This window comes from Chenopodium album, chromosome 16 (assembly GCF_948465745.1).
Source record: "Chenopodium album chromosome 16, dcCheAlbu1.1, whole genome shotgun sequence".
Taxonomy (NCBI): domain Eukaryota; kingdom Viridiplantae; phylum Streptophyta; class Magnoliopsida; order Caryophyllales; family Amaranthaceae; genus Chenopodium; species Chenopodium album.
In genome coordinates, this window is record NC_137849.1 from 50,018,535 (window position 1) to 50,037,356 (window position 18,822).

Below are 18,822 nucleotides of genomic sequence, written 5' to 3' on the forward strand. Positions count from 1 at the left end.
AATTTTACTTGGTCATGGACTCAAGGTGAATATATAGGTGAGATAAAGATATGAACTTTCTTATCTTATTATTGCCACTTTGGGTGTGAATCTGTTAAGATTTTTTTTTTATTTTTTTATTTTTTTTTTCGGTGTTTCAGGTTGATCCGAATTCGAAGCTTTAGTTTCGAGTGGTTAGATTTCATTCCTCTTCTAATTGTAGTTGCGGAGGATCGAACATGCGGTTCTCTCTATCAAGTGCAGCCCTAATCATGACTACACCAACAACTAATTGATTGTTAAGACTATTTATTTGAGTAAATTATTAGGATGCTTATGATTTGTTTATGGGAAAATGCCTAATAAATTAATGGTAAGTGTCATAGTTATCAAAATTCTAGTATACTTAAGAATTATACTTCGTCAGAAAATCTAGTGAGAACCTGGTTCACAATAATATTATTGTGGACCTAAGGTTATATGTACACAATTGACATTATATTGAACATAGTGACCTCTAATTTTAACGTAGTAACCTTATTTATAACATATTAACCTTTATTAAAACTTGTGTGACTTTTAATATTATTATAAACCTGAAGTATGACATTATGTTGAAACCTTTATTATTCATATTGACCAGTAAATAAAAAAAATTCATAAAAAAAATAAAAATTAACCTCTTATATCCTTTATAACACCCGAATGACTTTTATTTCAACATAATAATCTTTATTTAATGTAATGACTTTATTTTATTAACAAAACAAGCCTAATGTCTCTAAATATTAGTGGTCCACAATAAATTAGTGTGAACTAGATCCATTTAAGAATTTGTAATACTTCGTAGGGAGTAGTAATTAGATAGGATGACATATAATATTTTGATACAAGTAGTTGATCAGTATCAATTGGTTTGCGTATACCAAGTTTATTATAAGGTTTTTTTTCTTTTATTTTTTATCTGAGAAATTTTACTGGAAGTTTATAGTTTATTTATATTCAATTTAATTTACTCCGTAGAATTTAATGACCAAGGGCATTCTATATATTGTATCGTATGAATATTCACAGTAAGCTAACAACAAATTTTCTCATATACTCAGTGGGCAAATATTTTTTATGTTCTTAAAATATACGTAGGTTTTTAAAATTGAACATACTCCATAAAAGATAGAGCAAAAAGATTTTGCAGGGATGAACTATCTCAACATCTCCTAATAATGGGGTATGATTGTCTCAAACAACCAATACAAAACAAAAGAAGCTTCAGCAAAATTCATACAAAGCTACAAATGAATGTATTGTACCAGTAGTTGGCCCTTGTGTCCATGATTATGCCGTAGGGTAGTTTCCATTTTTATAATATCTAAAAACAATGGTGTATTCTAAGGCCAAAATATGTCCAAAATCCAAATTTGACTAGACAAGAATGCATTGATCAGGCAATCAAATCCTCACCTTTGAATGGATGAGCTTCGAACGCAAGCTCATAATGTTACATCACCTAACATATTATTATGCTAACCTGAATTTTGGTATGAGCTATAAAATGCACGAGTGTAACTATCATAGTCATCAAAGCATGATATTGTAGGTTATCACAAGTCCGTAGTCACGAAGACATAATATACACAAAGTATATACATATAGATTGCATTCAACAGCACAAACAAGTACACAACCTTGTCACAAGTTAGGATACAGAATCATACAGGCAAATAAAAAAAAAATGTCAATATTTTCCTTTGCTAAACATTTCTTAGGAATAAAACACAAGAATAGAAAGGCTCTCTTTAATTTAACAGTTGTCCAGTCATTATACTGTATAATCTTGTGTTGAATCCTCAAAAGAATACGTATCACAGCACAGCCAAACTGGTGATGAATACTAACATTGGACGGAAATCCCTTAGTGTACCCTGAAAGAAAGCAAAGGTGGAGATATTTTCCATGGGTGTCCTTACAAAATTGGGAATCCGCCAGCTGATTCTATCATGGCTTGTCCAGCCAATTAAGAACGCTGTCTTGAGAACCAAACGGTAATTCCTGCAGTAAGGATCAGGAGATCATATATTATATCAGGCAGAAAATTAGGCATATACAGAAATAAGATGAATCAGGAAACTTACTGTAAACTGAAGCTCAGTATCAAAATTGCTGATGCCATAGGATTGGCAATAGTCGTCCAGGTCATTTAAGCTCATGGTGTCGTCGAGAGGAGCACAAGAACTAAATATTTCTCTGCAGAGCAACGGGTCATCAATGTCATTCAGGCCAGGGTCTTGAGCCTGAGACTCCCCTGCCAGGCATTCAGGAAGGTCGACATCTCCCATGTACGAAGTGGATGGAGTAAAACAAGATTCTATCTTTGCACATGTTGTATCCTTATACAAAAGAAAATTACCTGCATTAGTGTCAATAAGCAACAAGGGACAGACATGATTAATGGAATATAGCATAAGCATGGAGAAAGAAAATAAGGTTCATTTAGCAGGAAACAAATTCCTGATGGGGCATTAACAATTCACATAAAATTTTATGCCATAACTTCATAGGAGAATCCCTGCATAAACACAAGTTAACGATATGGTGCATCATATCACAAGGAAGTCGAAACCCTTCGCTGCAAGCAACTTGAAATAAATCCATAAAGCTAATGTCATGTACTTTGTATATAAAACTCAATTTATAGTCAAATTTGGTAACTATAAACATATTAAATCAGCTATGTTCCCTGTACAGTTCAAAATAGTCAGAGCACAGGTATTTCAAAAAAAGACATTCGACAAGCAGTTAAAACCAACCTCGGCAGCAGCGAGGATATTATCATCAGCATCATCACAGTGGGCAGAACTTCCTCTTGGAGGATTGGGTGTAACAATCTTAGGAGTCTTCGGACAATATGGATTGAGCACAGCATTAGAATCATCCGTAGCAGCTACACCATTGTCTTCTGTTTCAGTTTGCTTTGATTGTTGGTAGAATATTTTTGAAACTACGAATGCATCATCCTTCTCATCATCTTCAGAGCCTAAATGGTACTGATGCATCACCCAGTTTGACTTGACAGGCTTGGATCCCTTTTCCGAGCTTTTGTAAAGGACCATAATCTTTTTGCAGCCTTTCTGAACTCCATTGTCATACACAGGTTTAGTCTTTCCAGTCTTGTGCCAGCGGACGTTCTCCTGATTTTGGTCATTGTGAATCTTGCGCCTCTTTCGCTGGCCAGAAGCATATGCATTTGAAGTTTTGTGAAAGAAATGAATACTAGTTCCATCTTTAGTAGCTCCTGCAGAACAATTTAAGGCAATTAAGTACACTTTGATCATCATTAACAAACTTTCTCTACAAAAATCTGACCAAAGCGCATTCAGTTAATAGCCATCCACTGATCAACATATAAATCACTTTTATCATGTCTATTTATTAGTGCCAAATCCTGGTACTAAGGCAAATTATATCTGATGAAAGCTTCCTAACCTGGAAGATCTTGCGGATGAGTGTAGCAAATCCCTTTATCCATCTCAAGTGTAGGAATGAATTCGTCGATGAATGCATGGGATGTTGCTTCTCCTGCACCACATCTTGCTGCAAGATGTTCAAGAAGTTGTGAATCCGAAGGATCAAATTTTACACCAGCAGGCAGACCAGGCCATTCATATGAGACCTGAGCAGGAGATAAATAACATAAAGACTTTAGCTTACACTGTAAACAACACTGTTAGAGATAATATCGGAAATTAGGTTTATTATATGTTAAGATATTATTTAAGTATATCTTTTAGGAAGATTGTTTCCTATCTTATGTTCTTAGGTTTTGTATAAATACTCTACCTATTGATGAATAATAAACAAGCCATTCTATTCTATTTCTCTCTAATTTGTCATGGTATCAAGAGCAGTTTAAATCTTGGAATACTTCTCAAGAATTTCCCCCCGGCCGGTGGGTTAGAAAATTAAACTCACCGGCGGGATTCATATATTTTTGGTTCTTTTTTGTGATTGGAGCTCGGTTTTGCTCTGGAAAAGCCAAAAATTGTTATATTTGCAGGTTCGAAAAGAATGACGTTCCTGTTTGATTGATGACAGATGAGTTCGAAAAGATGAACGTTCTCATCATTGAATAAAAAAAAAAAAGAAAAAATTTGAAGGCGACATCACAAGAGTGTGCATCTCGGCTTCAACAATTTGAAGAATTTCCAATCGCAACGTTCGTTTTACTGCCGTTACGATTGCGGGAGGGTGTTAGAGATAATATCGGAAAATATGTGTGATATATTTTCCGTATCGTTCTTATTAGGAGAATAATATATTTAGGTTTATTATATGTTAAGATATTATTTAAGTATATCTTTTAGGAAGATTGTTTCCTATCTTATGTTCTTAGGTTTTGTATAAATACTCTACCTATTGATGAATAATAAACAAGCCATTCTATTCTATTTCTCTCTAATTTGTCAAACACTAAAGACACCATTCAAATTCAAGTTACACTCGACGATTATTTATTAAATGCTAGAGGACATGATCTATGTCGAAAATGAGGCATAGATGAAGATGAATGATGCACTTGATAATTAATGGTCTTGACTCTTGATACTGAAATCAAATTTCTAAGAAACTCCCAACATTGCAATTTAAAAAGAACGGAAGAAGTACATCATAACAGCAATCTTACATCGCTATTGTCAATCCAATGATGGCATTTTGGACATTCGCGCTTTGCTCCACAGTCTTTAATCTGTACACCTGAAGGTAAGGATGCATGCCTTACTTTCTTAGCAATCCCTTTACAATCAACAATCCAACTTCTGCAACACCAAGTTTCACACAGAAACAAACATCAGAGAATGACTCAACCCGACAAACACGAAAATTACTAATACATAGCAAACAATCAGCACAACACAATGCAGCAATGAAACAGCATTGCACAGTAAACTTGTATAACAAACAAGAATGTAACTCTCAGCTAAAATGCAGGACATGAACAATAATTTCTAATCATATTAATAAATTGTTCATGGCATATTCACAGCTTAGGACATTTCATTCAGTTAGTTGAAAGACTATCACATCAACAAGACAGATAGACTGCCATTTTTAGAGTTTTTGCAAATAGTCTACATTGCAACAATCAATTCCATGTACATGAAAATCTTCTTTGGTCTGATTAAACTTCCTGTGCACAAACTCCATATCAGTTATTGGAATTAAAATGTAGCAAGCTCCTAGAATAGGGGATTTTAAAATTTTTCATCTGTCCTCAAATGTGCTAAGTAGAACAACTCCAATACCAAAAATGCTACCAAAGAAATGAAAAACCCAAAATCTTGATTACCAAAGAATTCGATAGAAAACTTTAAAACATGCTCCCACATTATCAAAACAGGCAACACCCAATGTTTATAACTCAAGAAATTTTGCAATGTCATATAAAATTATTCGATAACATGAATAACCCAGCAAAGATAATCCCAGAAAATGTAATCTAAAGGGGTAAAAACCCAATAAACGAAATATCAAAAATTGATTAAACCTCTAGTCTAAACCCTAGAAACAGTAGAAAAACATAGAAATTGAGCGAAAATATGAAACTTTACAATCAAAATTAACCCCTCAAAGAAAAACCCCAGAATTTCCTTACAAAAACCCAGAATTTCAACATACCCCATGAAAAGTTTTGAACAGATATTCACAGAAACAACTTCAAAAGAAAAAAAAAATAAAAAAAAAAATTGAAAGATTCAATTTTTATATCTGGGTTGAAGTTAATTTCGCTTACTTTGCCATTTCATAGAATACCCAGAAGCTAAAATTTACAGAGAAAGAAAGAGTGAGGAAATTTCAGCAAGTGTTGATATATATATATATATACTCCCAAAATTCTTCAGAACTTTCTCACCCTAAAAATTCTCTCTCTAAAGACTGGATTAAGTAATCTCTGACACAAACTGAAGAAGAGCGGGAAACTAGACGTTTATCAGCTTCGGCATTACCGAACCAGAAATGCATCAGTCGAACCAAAACGTCAACACATGTTCTTCAATTTTGGAATTTAAATGGACCCAATTATACAAAATGACTCTAATACCCTCCCATGATCGTTGCTTCAATTTACTCCCTTCATACTACGGAGTAATCCCTTTAAAAATAAATCATAAAAACATAAAATTATGAATTTATAGTCCCTAAATCCTTTTAAAGTGATACTTCGTATTTAATTTTGTATTAATGGCACAATAAAGGTATAATAATATACAACAAGTAATAGTGTAATTGTTTATTAGTATTCCCTATGATTTTTTGATTAAATTTTCCTCTTTGCATTACCAGCTATTCTCTTGCTCCACATAGTTAACTTATAAGTTTAAAGAGCAAAAAAAATGAATAAATGGTTCATAAATATGACATGGTGTAGCCAGTAGTGAGGGATGAGGAAAAGATTGATGAATAATTTGTATATTTATGAACAATGATGTTCTTATTGTCAAACTTTAAGTGACATTTTATTGACACGAAAAATTTTATGCTTCCTCCGTTCTTTTTTTATTTCACCATAAGAGGTTTCATGTTTGCCAATGCACTACTTTGGTTATTAATATTTTTAATTATACTTTTGTAAAAATTATAAAAAATTGATATTTGAAAAGTAGATTTCGTCTAACTAAATTCCACATGACTATATTTTTTTTACTGGATAAATCACAAAAGATGGTCAAAGAAGATTAAGTGAATAGTGTAAAAGTCCTTATGGTGCAATAAAAGAAAAACGAAGGAAGTATTACATTGAAGGGTTGAAAATTCTCTGGTTTAAGAACAATGTAGCTTTTTCTACGTGGCTAGCTAACACTCGAATAATCCTTGACCAAGTAAACCCCTAATTGAACCCCTCAAATAACCCCTTGATTAATCTCTGACCGAACCTTTCAAGTAACCTCTAATCGAGTAATTGCACCCCTGATTAAACCCCTCAAGTAACCCTAGATCGAGTAACTCCTAACCGAACCCCTCAAGTAACATCTAATCAAGTAAATCGAGTAACTCTAGGCACACTATATGGCAAGCTAACACTCGGTAACCCCTCGAGTAATCTTTGACCGAACCCCTTAAATAACTCCTAACTGAATAACCCTGATCGAACCCATCCAATAATCTCTGATCGAGTAAATCTACTAACTCCAACCACATATAAAGATTTGTGTAAGACCAATTTATATATGTTATTAAAAAAAAAATAATTAAATTAATAGTACAAACAATAACATCAAAATGAATTGAACTACTGTAGAAATAAAAAATAGTAAAACAAAATTTGAATTTGGCATTTTACATTGTTTTATCATTTAATATTTTATTAAAAAAAATAAAAAAAAGTTTAACCGAACCTGAATCCAAACCTGTGAGTGAGTCTTAAATGGGGCCTACTAATAACTCTGTTAATTCTCATAGATATTCGTGCCTTGGGACAGCATATGTTTGAGGAGAGAGATTGCCTTGCTGCCCAAGCCAAATTTGGTAATTGTTGGGGTCAACCAATGTCAGACCTTCACCCCCATTTTTTTTTTTTTTTTTGGATATTACTTGTTTTTTAAACTCATGTCACGTACTCTATTTTTTTACTATTACCACGCGTTACTGCGTTAGTTCTAAATTGAAGAATGAACAACTTATACGTAATCTGATAATCTTTTTATACTTACAATTTCAACTCGTATATAGAGTTAGCGCAATGCCGTAAATGTAATGTGAATTATGTTATCATAAATTCATAATCATTTGTGAGACATGAGTTATACTAGCTTTTATAAGGAGAGTTCATAAATAATTCCTATGTCACAATTATATAAAGTGATAAAATTTGAGCTTCACTCATCAATTTAACAATTTAAGCTTTTGATTGATTTGGTTTTTTTAAATATGGTATCAAAACTCAAGAGTTAGCATGATAAAAAGGTTACGGTTTCAAATCCCAGCTCGTTCACCCCCTCCTTCATGTGAAAGAGCGTGATAGAGTATGTATGTAGTATGAAGCTAGTACAGTATACGAATATGAAAAAAGTCATATGTGTCAATACACGTACAATCAAACTTGACAATCATAATTAGAGTATTTTTTATATGTTAGGGTCTAATGTAGTACAATATATGGATATGAAAAAATTCAAATATGTCAATTATTTTAGAACAAAGGAACAAAGTATTTAAAATGTGATATGGCAGGCTGGCATGGATATCATATTTTAGTTCTCTTTGGCGCAAATTTCAACAATACTGTACAACTTTATCGCGTTATATTTGACATGCTACTCCCTCGTACTTCAACATCTGCAATGCTTAAATTTGTTTTTTGTTTTTTTGTTTTTTTGTTTTTTGTTTTTGTTTTTTTTTTATTTTTTTATTTTTTTTTTTATAACATTAATAAGAGTTTTAGTCCTTTGTTTAACTAGTAATAGTAATTAAGTGACTAAATTAGTTCCCATTAAAATGAACATACAAAGATCATATAAATCTCATTTCGAGGCCTGTGGGACGTTGTGAACTTGTGGTAATAAACATTTCCAATACTCTGGTTTGCATCATACATTCATACTATTAGTAATAAATTTTATGCTATGTATGTGAAATGATGCACAAGTTTTAGATAACAACTAGTTATTGGCCCGGGTGATGCCCCGCATCAATGTAAAGTTGAATATTTGATTAAAATTGAATCTAAAAGGTTAGTGTTCAATAATATTTAAAAGTGATAAAAATATAATAATAAATTTAAGATTAACGGGTGCTAGTTTATATTCATTAATGTCTTAATGTGCAATTATTTAGAAGTTATATTATATGGGAATATTAAGTACTACCTCCGGTTCGTATTATATGCAACTTTGGTGTATTATTTGTGAGATATAAAAAATTCCAAAGTTGCATATAATACGAACCGGAGGTAGTATAAAGGTTACACATATGAAGAGTTTTAGAGTAATGAATTATGACACATAATGTGATACATATTGCTCATGTGGCGCCAATTCATATGGTAGGAACGGTGACACATGGCGATAGCATGTTGTTCCTTTGAGTTTTAATAATATTATAGATCAAAACTTCAAATTTTTTATAATTAGAAAAATTTTCCACTTGGGATGTAAACTTCTCTTGATGATTTATTAATGGGTGGGTTAGTAATATAATCAATCCTCCAATTATTAATCAAATTTATAATTAATGACTTGTTAGTTGCTTTTTCCTCACTAATTTGTGTGCCAATCAAGGCCAATTGAAGTCTTGCTCTAATAAACTATACGAAGTAGAAAGGTACAAAACTGAGTTAAGATCATAGTTGGGGTCCAACTTTTTAGAAAATATTGTATGTGGGATCTAACTTTTTTCTATTTAGTGTTTGGGGTCTAGAATAGTTTTTCCAGAGAGATTTAATTAATTGTGTGCAAAAAAAGTTAGACCCCTAGTTAAAAAACTTGGACCCTTCTAGTTAACCAATAAAAAAAAATTCTTTCTTTTCTTTTTTTTTTTTTCAAAAAAATAAAACAACCAATTAGAATATTGAAAAACTTGGACCCTTCTAGTATATTTTTTAGTTATAGTGATATCATTTCCTATATGATACTTTTTATTATTGATAATAATTTAACTTAGTTTTTTTTTTTTTTTTTTTTTTTTTTTTTTTTTTTTTTTTTTTTTGGGTAGTGTAAGCAAAATACATAATTATCTAATTTGTTCTTTAATAATAATTCATGTTTCATTTCAATAAATATGTAATAAGAAGAGAATCAATAAATTTTGTTATATTTCACAATTTTTTAAGACATTTTTTCACTAATTAAAAGTGTAAAATTGATAATAATACTAAGAATTAAATTAATAGTAAAATCTTTTAATACAACTAAGATTTGAAACAATTTAATAAAATATAAATCTTATTTATTAAACTTAAATTTAAATAAAAAAAGAATATGCATAATTGACATATCGTATTAGGGTCTGTTCACATTTACTAAGCTAAGCTGAGCTGAGCTGAGCTGAGCTAAACTGAAATGAATATTTTATGAGAGAAGGAAATTAGGAGGTGAACTGAACTAAACTGAATTGAATTGAACTGAATCGAACCGAACTGATTGGAGTTGAACTGAACTAAACTAAACTGAAATTAAGCTGAAGTGAATAGACCCTTATTGTGAAATTTTTTTTGGAGATTTTATTGCACCCTTATTTTAGAGAATTCAGATACAGCAAAAAATTAAAAATTATTTTGTAAATAATTATGATATTAATTTTTTTTATGAAAAATATTTATTTTTATAAATTACTAAGTCTTACGAAGTATTACAAAATTATTTTATTGTTTGAAATAAATCACATAATTTTTGTCACCCATAAAAAAAAAAGTGTTTTTGTCAAATTAAAAAAAAAAAGAAACATTTTTTAAAAAGCGTCTAAATTATTCATAGTAATTTAGAGAACCAAATTAATTTGAAAAAGTGGTATATGTATTCCACATGGTATTAACTTTTATTATTAATTTGGAATCTTTGAATAAAATTTATTAGTTATTTCTATAATTAAATGCATTAAGGGTATAAATTTATTAGATAAGGGGTCTAACTTTTTTACAGGAGTCTAACTTTTTTCATCTAAGGTTAATGGTGAGTTAAACTTAGTTTAACTCACCGGAATTTCTATTCTAGACCCCAAAAACAAAGTAAAAAAAAGTTGGATCCCAAATACAATATTTATCAAAAAGTTGGACCCTATTTGTTATCTTAACTCATACAAAACTACAAAAAAACATTATTTGTCGGAAAAAAAGTGAAGGAGTGGATTGCAAATGAAGCTTAATCATATTTTGTCATAGTCATATACTCAATCTAAAACCTCAACTTTTCCCACCATTATCTTACATTCATTCTATCATTCCAAGATTTCAATTCACAAGTGGTAATAAACACATGCTATCTCTTAGATCCATGCAAACATACATATTGCACAACTACATCTAGGTGTTGTTTGGTTGCATAAAAGAAATGGGGGAAATAGAAAATCATGGGAATTTAGATAATGGGGTTTTGTTTGGTTGACCTCAAAACATAAAATTGTGGGAATTTCAAATTCATGGAAAATTTCAATTCCGACAAAACATGAGAATTAAATTACCAAGTGTCCCCTTGGTAACTTGAAAATCCCATGATTTGCTAATTCCTCCATGAATAACAAACAATTTCCAACAATTCATGGGATTTCTAATGTGGGAAGTTAATTCCCGTAATTTGTCAATTCCTATGGGAAGTTATTTCCCCTGTGAACCAAAAGACCCCCTATTGCATATTTTTACTACAAATTCTTACCTAAGATGGAACCATGAACTATAATTAATCTTAATTACATAATCCAATTTAGAATAGGAAAGATGTTTGGTTAATTATGAGGACTGCTAAACTGCATGTAACAACTTGTAAGAGCAACTCTATTGGTAAACAACAAGGATTCACATTAGACATATGAGGTAGATTAAAATTTAACAATATAATCCTTGTGTTAGCTCGAACTAGATATTCCATTCCAATAGTAGACCACTTGTTAGATAATTTAAACAATTTACAAGTAAGTCGTGTACGTATATAAATACCACTAAAAATGCTCTAACATAACATTGGTTAATTATAGCATGACGGTCTTCTCGCCCTCGAGATCATATAATCAAATTATCAATGCATCATTGTCCATTTGATTATATGATGATCATGCTTCATACATACCTTATACCTTAAGCGAAAGTTTAAAAATATAGTCCGTAAGTACGTAGTATGAAGCTCCAAAAAAAATACACCCAACGAGGGGGTTTAAGGCACAAACCCAGATAGTATTTGTAGCCTGAAATTGAGACCAACCGTCTTCACTTCCTTAATTTCAAAGGATTTTAGTTTTACTCCAATGCAATTTTCTCTCTCCTCTCCTAAACATCAATCTCCATGGCATGGCCTCTTTCTTCTCAACACTTGTTCTTACTCTCTACAATTTCACTCATTATTTTGCAAATCAAACTCTCAAATTCTTTCTCTCTCTTCCAATTTCTTCTTCTTCCTCCCCCTCTTTGGAAGTTTGGCTGAATTTAAGAAATGCCCTCTTTAATTTATCATTGTACTCTGTTTTTCACTTTCTTTCTTACTTTTAGTCAACTGGGTGCAAAACCCATTTCCAATTTTATCAAAAAATCAGAATTGAATCATAAAGTTGGAATCTTTGATCATCATTTTTGCAATGAAACTTGTGGGAAATTTCAAGTATCATTCCCATTTTACATAAACAATGCATCTTGTGGGTTTTCTAGCCCCCCATTATCAGAATCATTCCAATTAACTTGTCTTAATTCAACTTCCCTTTTCCTAAACATTGATTCCCAAAATTATAGGGTTTTGGAATTCTTTTCTGATGGGGTTTTAGTTGATTTTCCAGGGTTTTCTAACATGTGTCGGCCTTACAATGATTTAAACTCATTTGGGTTTGGTGGGAATGATTATTTTGGAATATCAAATGATAATGTAATTGGATTATATGATTGTGAAGATTCTTCTTTGTGTAAGGCTAATTGTGAGTCTAATGATTTACCTGACTGTGACAAAAATGGGAATGGAAGTGGGCCAGTTTGTTGTTATCCATTGTCTGATCATAGTGTATGGCATATTGGAGGTGAATTTAATGTGTTTGCTAAGTTTGAATGCAGAGGTTTTTCTTCTTGGGTTGTTCCAAGAGGAATGAATTCTGGAAAAAGAGGGGTGAAATTAGAATGGGCTATTCCTTTGAACTTGTCTAAAGAAGCCTGTGATGTTAATGGGTATGTTGTGAATGGTACTACTGTGAAGCATGGAGTAAGGTGTTTATGTGGTGATGGGTTTGTTGGTGATGGATATGTCAATGGAACTGGTTGCTTGAAATGTGAGTTGATTGCTTAGCTTATATGATTGTTCATTGTATACTTGTGGTTTGTTTTTTCTTGGTACTGTTTTCTATTTATTACTTTGAACTTTGTTGTATTTGTTTCATTTTCATTTCCCGTGTGTTCGAGGTAGGGATGGTTATTAGGGATCAGGATCCTCTCCGGTAACTGGATCGTCGGTGCTATGGGGGAATTAGAGGTGGGGGGGGGGGGGGGGGGGGGCGGGGAGGGGAGACCTGGTTTTTTGTTTGGCGGGGTTATTGGTTTGCTCTTTTGATGTTCCACTCCAGGTGAATAACTTAGAATCATATAGTTACATGTTAATCAGTTAACATGATTATGTGCTGTATGTTGGCAGAGCATGTATGCCTATATTTGATGCAACTTTCAAATTTTGTGACAATGATCAAGGAGAAGGTTCAAGCATTGTATGTATAGAATAATAAGGTTGGATTAGAATTGCAGGAATCTATTGCTGTAATGGATGTCTGAAAGGAAATTTTGGTGTAAAGTACATGATTTTTTCTCTGTCTCATTGTTTTTCTGAATCATACTTGGCCTTTGAAGATTTGATCTTCCTTGAAGGGATGGTGTAATTTATGTATTGAAGTTGAATTTGGTTTTTGCAGCGTGCTTCAAGGATGGAAAGGAAGAATTTGGCAAAGACTGTGAACCAGGGAGGCACAACAAAAAAAAGATGATAATATTAGCTGGTAGTTACTCCATTAGAGTTTAGTGAAAGAGTGTAACTTCAAAAACTAACACTATCTGCTTTGATATATTGAGAAACTAATACATTTGTCTTTCATAATCTGCAGGCGTTCTTACATCAGCTTTTGCCGCTGCCTCTTTCCTTGCTCTTCTTTGTCTGATAAAAAGGTCAGTGAAATCTACCGCGTATGGGTCTCCCCACAAGCCCCAATTTCGCAGCACATTATCATTCCGAAAATCTTGTAACACCCGGCTTTTCACGTTAAATGAACTAGACGAAGCCACGGATGGATTCAACGAAGGCCAGAAAGTAATGGACAGTTGTGGTGGCAGTGTCTTCACTGGTAAACTCAAGGATGGTTCTCACATTGCAGTCCAAAGGGTCAAATGTGAGAACGAGAAGGACCTGATGCAAGTATTGACCCGGGTTGAGCTCTTATCCACTATTATGCACCGGAATCTGGCTCATATCTTTGGTTGCTGTATTGACTCAGGCTACACTCCTATGGTGGTGTACGAATTCCCTGAAAATCAAACTCTTGAAGATCATTTGCACAAAGAGCAACTTGATAAAATTGGCCTTGATTGGTACAAGAGGTTAAGCATTGCTGCTCAAACAGCTAGTTTACTCGCTTTTTTGCAACATGAAGTTTCTCCTCCTGTTTCACATCAAAATCTCAAGACTAGTAGCATTTTCCTAGACCAAGATTTTAACGTCAAAGTAGCCTGTTTTGGGATGTTCTGTAGCTTAGAGCTGTATAATAGCGAGGTTTATGATTTAGGGGTGTTTCTTTTGGAGATAGTCTCAGGCTCGAAGCACCCAGATATGCCTACAATAGCCTTGTACAAGACTAGGGATGGTAAAATAGAGGAGATAATTGACCCTCTTCTTTACTATCATGAACAACCACCTTTTAGGAGGGATCAGATTGACAGAGTTGCTGACATTGCCACAAGGTGTCTGCTGTTTGGAGGTGATGGAAAACTAAGGATGGTGGATGTTGCGCGAGAACTAATGCATATCACGAGAGATAGCATCGATGGTGGTAGTCGGAGAGGGCCAGCAATAGAGGAGACCTTCTCAAACTCTAGTCTTCTCCAGATGATTTCCATATCTCCAGATTCAATTTATGTCCCTTAAATCTAAGTCTTCTTGCTACATATTACAAGACCTAAAAGATCAACTCTGATTGAGTGATTGTTCATCAAAAAAATGGTGTATTATTTCTTCATTTCTTGCGTGTGCTTAGTGTTTGCTTTGATTTTGTAATTGAACCTGCATTATATATGTATATGTATTTAGTAATGGCAATGTAACACATCTTCAGATTTTAGTATATATGGTGCATTGACAACCTTTGTATTTCTGAGCAGTCTCATTTATGTTGTTTTAGAATAATAGAATGTATGGGCTATATTACTATATTCTTCACCAAAACATGCATGTACAATAATGATAAATGGTGCATTTGTTTGGTTGTTAGGACCATACCAATTACCTATACTGGAGTTGTACCTGTGACTAAAGCTGGTCAGGAGACAGGTCGGAGTTGAAAGAACCAGCCATTATGGCTTGACATTGGACTAGTTAGGGTCACATCATGTGGCAAAAAGCTCGGTTACTTGGCTGAGGGCATCAAGCTGCATGGTCAATACAAATTGATCTAAATGATGAACTTGGGACAGACCACCCCCAAAGTGGCTTGAATAGGTAGTAAATATGGCCAAAGATCATGGTGCGTAAATTGAGCCGGTCCATATTTGATCTCCTCTACTTAATACTCGTAGACTAGTAGTTAATACCTCCTATGAAAAACTTAAATTAAATTAAGTTTCTTTTTTGTTTAAAACAAAATATGATAAAGGTTGTAAACTTTTGCCCTAAATGATCTCCTTAACTCAGATTGTAATAAATCTAATAAAGACAAAATTTGGCACTTTTCTAACATTTCACTCCAACTACAGAATACAGATCTAGTAAGTTTATTATAATGTCACAAATCAAAGTTGAGAATTTGGATTATACAGTTCACTGTCATTAGGCTGAAGTTTGGACCACAACAAAGTTTGGATCTTGGGCATATAAGCATTGGGTTGGGGGGGGGGGGGGGGTGTGTGTGTGTGTGATAATCAACAACTAAAATTAATTATTGTCAATGAAATTCAATGAATCACCCAAGCTTATTATACGGAGTATTCAAATTTATTTTATCAATGGCTGTATTTTTAAATAATTGGGTACATGATATTCTACTCGGCCTAAATAATTTTATTCCTTATTATTTAGGCCTTCAAATACAAGTGTTCATTTAAAAAAAATAAACAAAATAAGAATCTAGTTTTTGATATGTAAAACAAAGTTGTGTAAATACAAAGTTGGGTCTAATATTAATATTAATACATATTCCGTATAAAGTTTAAATCTTTACGGAATATTTTTTTGCAATGATAAAGAGTATGTTAATATTAATACATACTCCGTATATTGGATGTCTTGGAAGGAAAAGAAAATAAGAAAAATTTGTAATGCAGAGCATGGATGGAGAGTGGAAACCCATTAATAGAAGACTAAAAATTGCAATAATAATTCTGTTAATAAACTTAGCATATGCCAAGTTAGCTGCCAAAATGATTGATTTGACAAAGTCATATTTAAGAAGATGAGAGGTGCCACCTTATTTCTGCATCCTATAATTTCTCGTCATTCCACATCTGGTTCAACTTTTCCAAGCAATTTAACTACCCTTCATTCTTTCCCTCTTTCTTTTTCTCCTTAAAATCTCTGTTCTAACATAATTTATATCCTCCTAGCATTCTCTCCTATACAATTTGTTAAGATTGCAGGTACTCGTTGCGTTTCATTTAGATGATCTCATGCATGTTTTTATTGCTAGAGTTGATGATAGCTAGGCACGGCTGTGCCACGGCCTTTAGAGCACGATCACAACAATCGTGTCGTGTCATCCATCTTAGGGGGTTAGGCTCATGGAACACCAATGTGATGCCTTTCTTTAGTGTTCTGTTATTGATGTTTGGTCATGTAGGCATGTGGCTCCTGTCGTGTCTGTGCCAATCTGTGTGAAACGCGATCTAGGCCAGCCCCACCGAGCCTGCCTACATGCTTACGGCCAACCTTATTTGTATATATTTCAAGTTAAATTGTATTTCCATACTGGACTCAAGAATTGTTTAGAATATCATATGAAAGACTACTGACAAGAAACATATATCCTAATGTACAAATGAAAAGATTACTACTTGTCCTAACATGCATTCTAAATGTTTATCAGAGATGGCTGAAGAGACAATATTGGAAAATGAAGAGATGGTGTTCCCATCACCACGACGACCTGCCAAATTGAATGAACGAATCCTTTCCACCTTATCCAGGAGATCAGTAGCGGCACATCCATGGCATGATCTTGACATTGGTATTATGTGTGCTAATGCTAGCTATCGGAGACTATCATTCTTAAAAAAGATGCAACTTGTCTAGTAATAGCTAATTTGTGTTAAGCTGAACTAATTAGCTGCTGCAAATTTCTGGTTGCAGGACCTGAAGCACCACAAATCGCCAACTGTGTAAGCTTTATGTCCTTGCAAATTTCAGATGGTTGTGAGTCTCTGAAGGGACGGAAAAAGATTTACACTTCATTATTTACCACAAAGTCACAGCTTTAGATTTTAAGTCAGCATTCAGAGTTAAAAAAAGATCTGACATTTGTTTCCTGGTTTGGTATATGATATACAGGTTATTGAGATCTCAAAAGGAAGTAAGGTCAAATATGAACTTGACAAGAAGACAGGAATGATAAAGGTAAAACAATTATTCCAATTATGTTACTGCTATAATACATGATGTAGATTTTTCAGTTTTCTCTGTACCATTTTGGACTAAAAATATTTTCTTGCTGAATTTTTTTACAGGTTGATCGTATCCTATATTCATCCGTTGTGTATCCTCACAACTATGGTTTCATCCCTCGCACATTGTGTGATGACAATGATCCTATTGACGTCTTGGTCCTCATGCAGGTAGTTCAGTTTGCCTAAAAAGACATGAATATTGTTCATGCAATTTTGTAAAACACAATACTAAATTATGTGAATCTGAATTCTAAAAAGACTAATCTACAAAAATTGTAGAAGTAATGAAATATAAGAATTATATTAACATGGGTCAATAGTTCTCTACTGATGTTGACATTGGATATGAACAGGAACCAGTCCTCCCTGGCTGTTTTCTGAGAATTAAGGCCATTGGATTAATGCCCATGATTGATCAGGTACAGACTGATCTATGCTTAACTCAATTCCTCGGCTGTTTCTAACTTCAGAAGTTTCCTAAACATTAGCCTAAATGCTGCAGGGTGAAGCAGATGACAAAATCATAGCCGTTTGTGCTGATGATCCTGAGTACAAGTTTTACTCAGACATCAAGGAACTTCCTCCCCACAGACTTGCAGAAATTCGCCGTTTCTTTGAAGACTGTATCCTTAAACTAACCAAAACAAAACCCTCTTAGGATATTTTCTGCATTCTTTTTTGTTTGTTATCTCTGTTTAAGGTTTCCTCAACTTCTGCAATATAGACAAGAAGAATGAGAACAAAGAAGTTGCTGTCAACGACTTTCTGCCTAAGGAGGCAGCCTTTGAGGCTATCCAGCACTCAATGTAAGCAATATATACCCTGCCATAATATATCTACCCATAGCTGATCAGGTCCATATTAATCTTCTCTCCCCTTTTTCCTTGTTAACGAGTTTTCTTACCATCTGCAAGCAGGGATCTGTATGGTGAATATATAATGCACACTCTGAAGCGGTAGATCATATGCAAGCCCGGTTCTTTGAGCATTATTCAGAGATTATAAGTTTTTCTACAATGTTTAGCAACTTAGAAAAGTTTACTGTTATTGGGTTAAAAGGCTTCTTAGAGTAGGAGCTGATAATATCTCCCATTCACTATAAGAATGGCAATATACTCCCTCAAACTAGAGGTCTGAGAAATTTATTTTCTGTAAAACTTTAGGAATTTTGGATTCACAACCAATTCTGCTATATGAGCTTTGTTGAGAGCCAGATTCTGGTTAGTTTTGCATTATCAGTGCTATCTGTATTTTTATAAGTTCAAAAATGTAAACCAATGAGAATCAAACCCTTAACACTCGGGAAGAAATGGAAG

General features: G+C 33.3%; 3 protein-coding genes across 3 annotated transcripts; 2 read left to right on the forward strand and 1 right to left on the reverse strand.

The window, feature by feature from the left end:
* Positions 1-1,821: 1,821 nt before the first annotated feature.
* Positions 1,822-5,906, reverse strand: LOC145585834 (SUPPRESSOR OF GAMMA RESPONSE 1-like). The gene is made up of 6 exons (XM_081642548.1): positions 5,768-5,906; positions 4,661-4,793; positions 3,463-3,649; positions 2,787-3,271; positions 2,112-2,366; positions 1,822-2,028 (listed from the first exon to the last, which is right to left on the reverse strand). Exons 1-6 carry the CDS (start codon positions 5,773-5,775, stop codon positions 1,975-1,977), a joined length of 1,122 nt encoding a protein of 373 aa, XP_081498674.1. The 5' UTR covers positions 5,776-5,906; the 3' UTR covers positions 1,822-1,974.
* A 6,010-nt stretch (positions 5,907-11,916) lies between these two features.
* On the forward strand, positions 11,917-14,928 carry LOC145585835 (probably inactive receptor-like protein kinase At2g46850). The gene is made up of 3 exons (XM_081642549.1): positions 11,917-12,927; positions 13,558-13,641; positions 13,747-14,928. Exons 1-3 carry the CDS (start codon positions 12,111-12,113, stop codon positions 14,778-14,780), a joined length of 1,935 nt encoding a protein of 644 aa, XP_081498675.1. The 5' UTR covers positions 11,917-12,110; the 3' UTR covers positions 14,781-14,928.
* Positions 14,929-16,931: 2,003 nt separating this feature from the next.
* LOC145585837 (soluble inorganic pyrophosphatase 1-like) lies at positions 16,932-18,730 on the forward strand. The gene is made up of 8 exons (XM_081642550.1): positions 16,932-17,070; positions 17,193-17,221; positions 17,391-17,456; positions 17,567-17,674; positions 17,860-17,925; positions 18,009-18,129; positions 18,231-18,312; positions 18,424-18,730. Exons 1-8 carry the CDS (start codon positions 16,932-16,934, stop codon positions 18,464-18,466), a joined length of 654 nt encoding a protein of 217 aa, XP_081498676.1. The 3' UTR covers positions 18,467-18,730.
* The last annotated feature ends 92 nt before the right edge of the window (positions 18,731-18,822 follow it).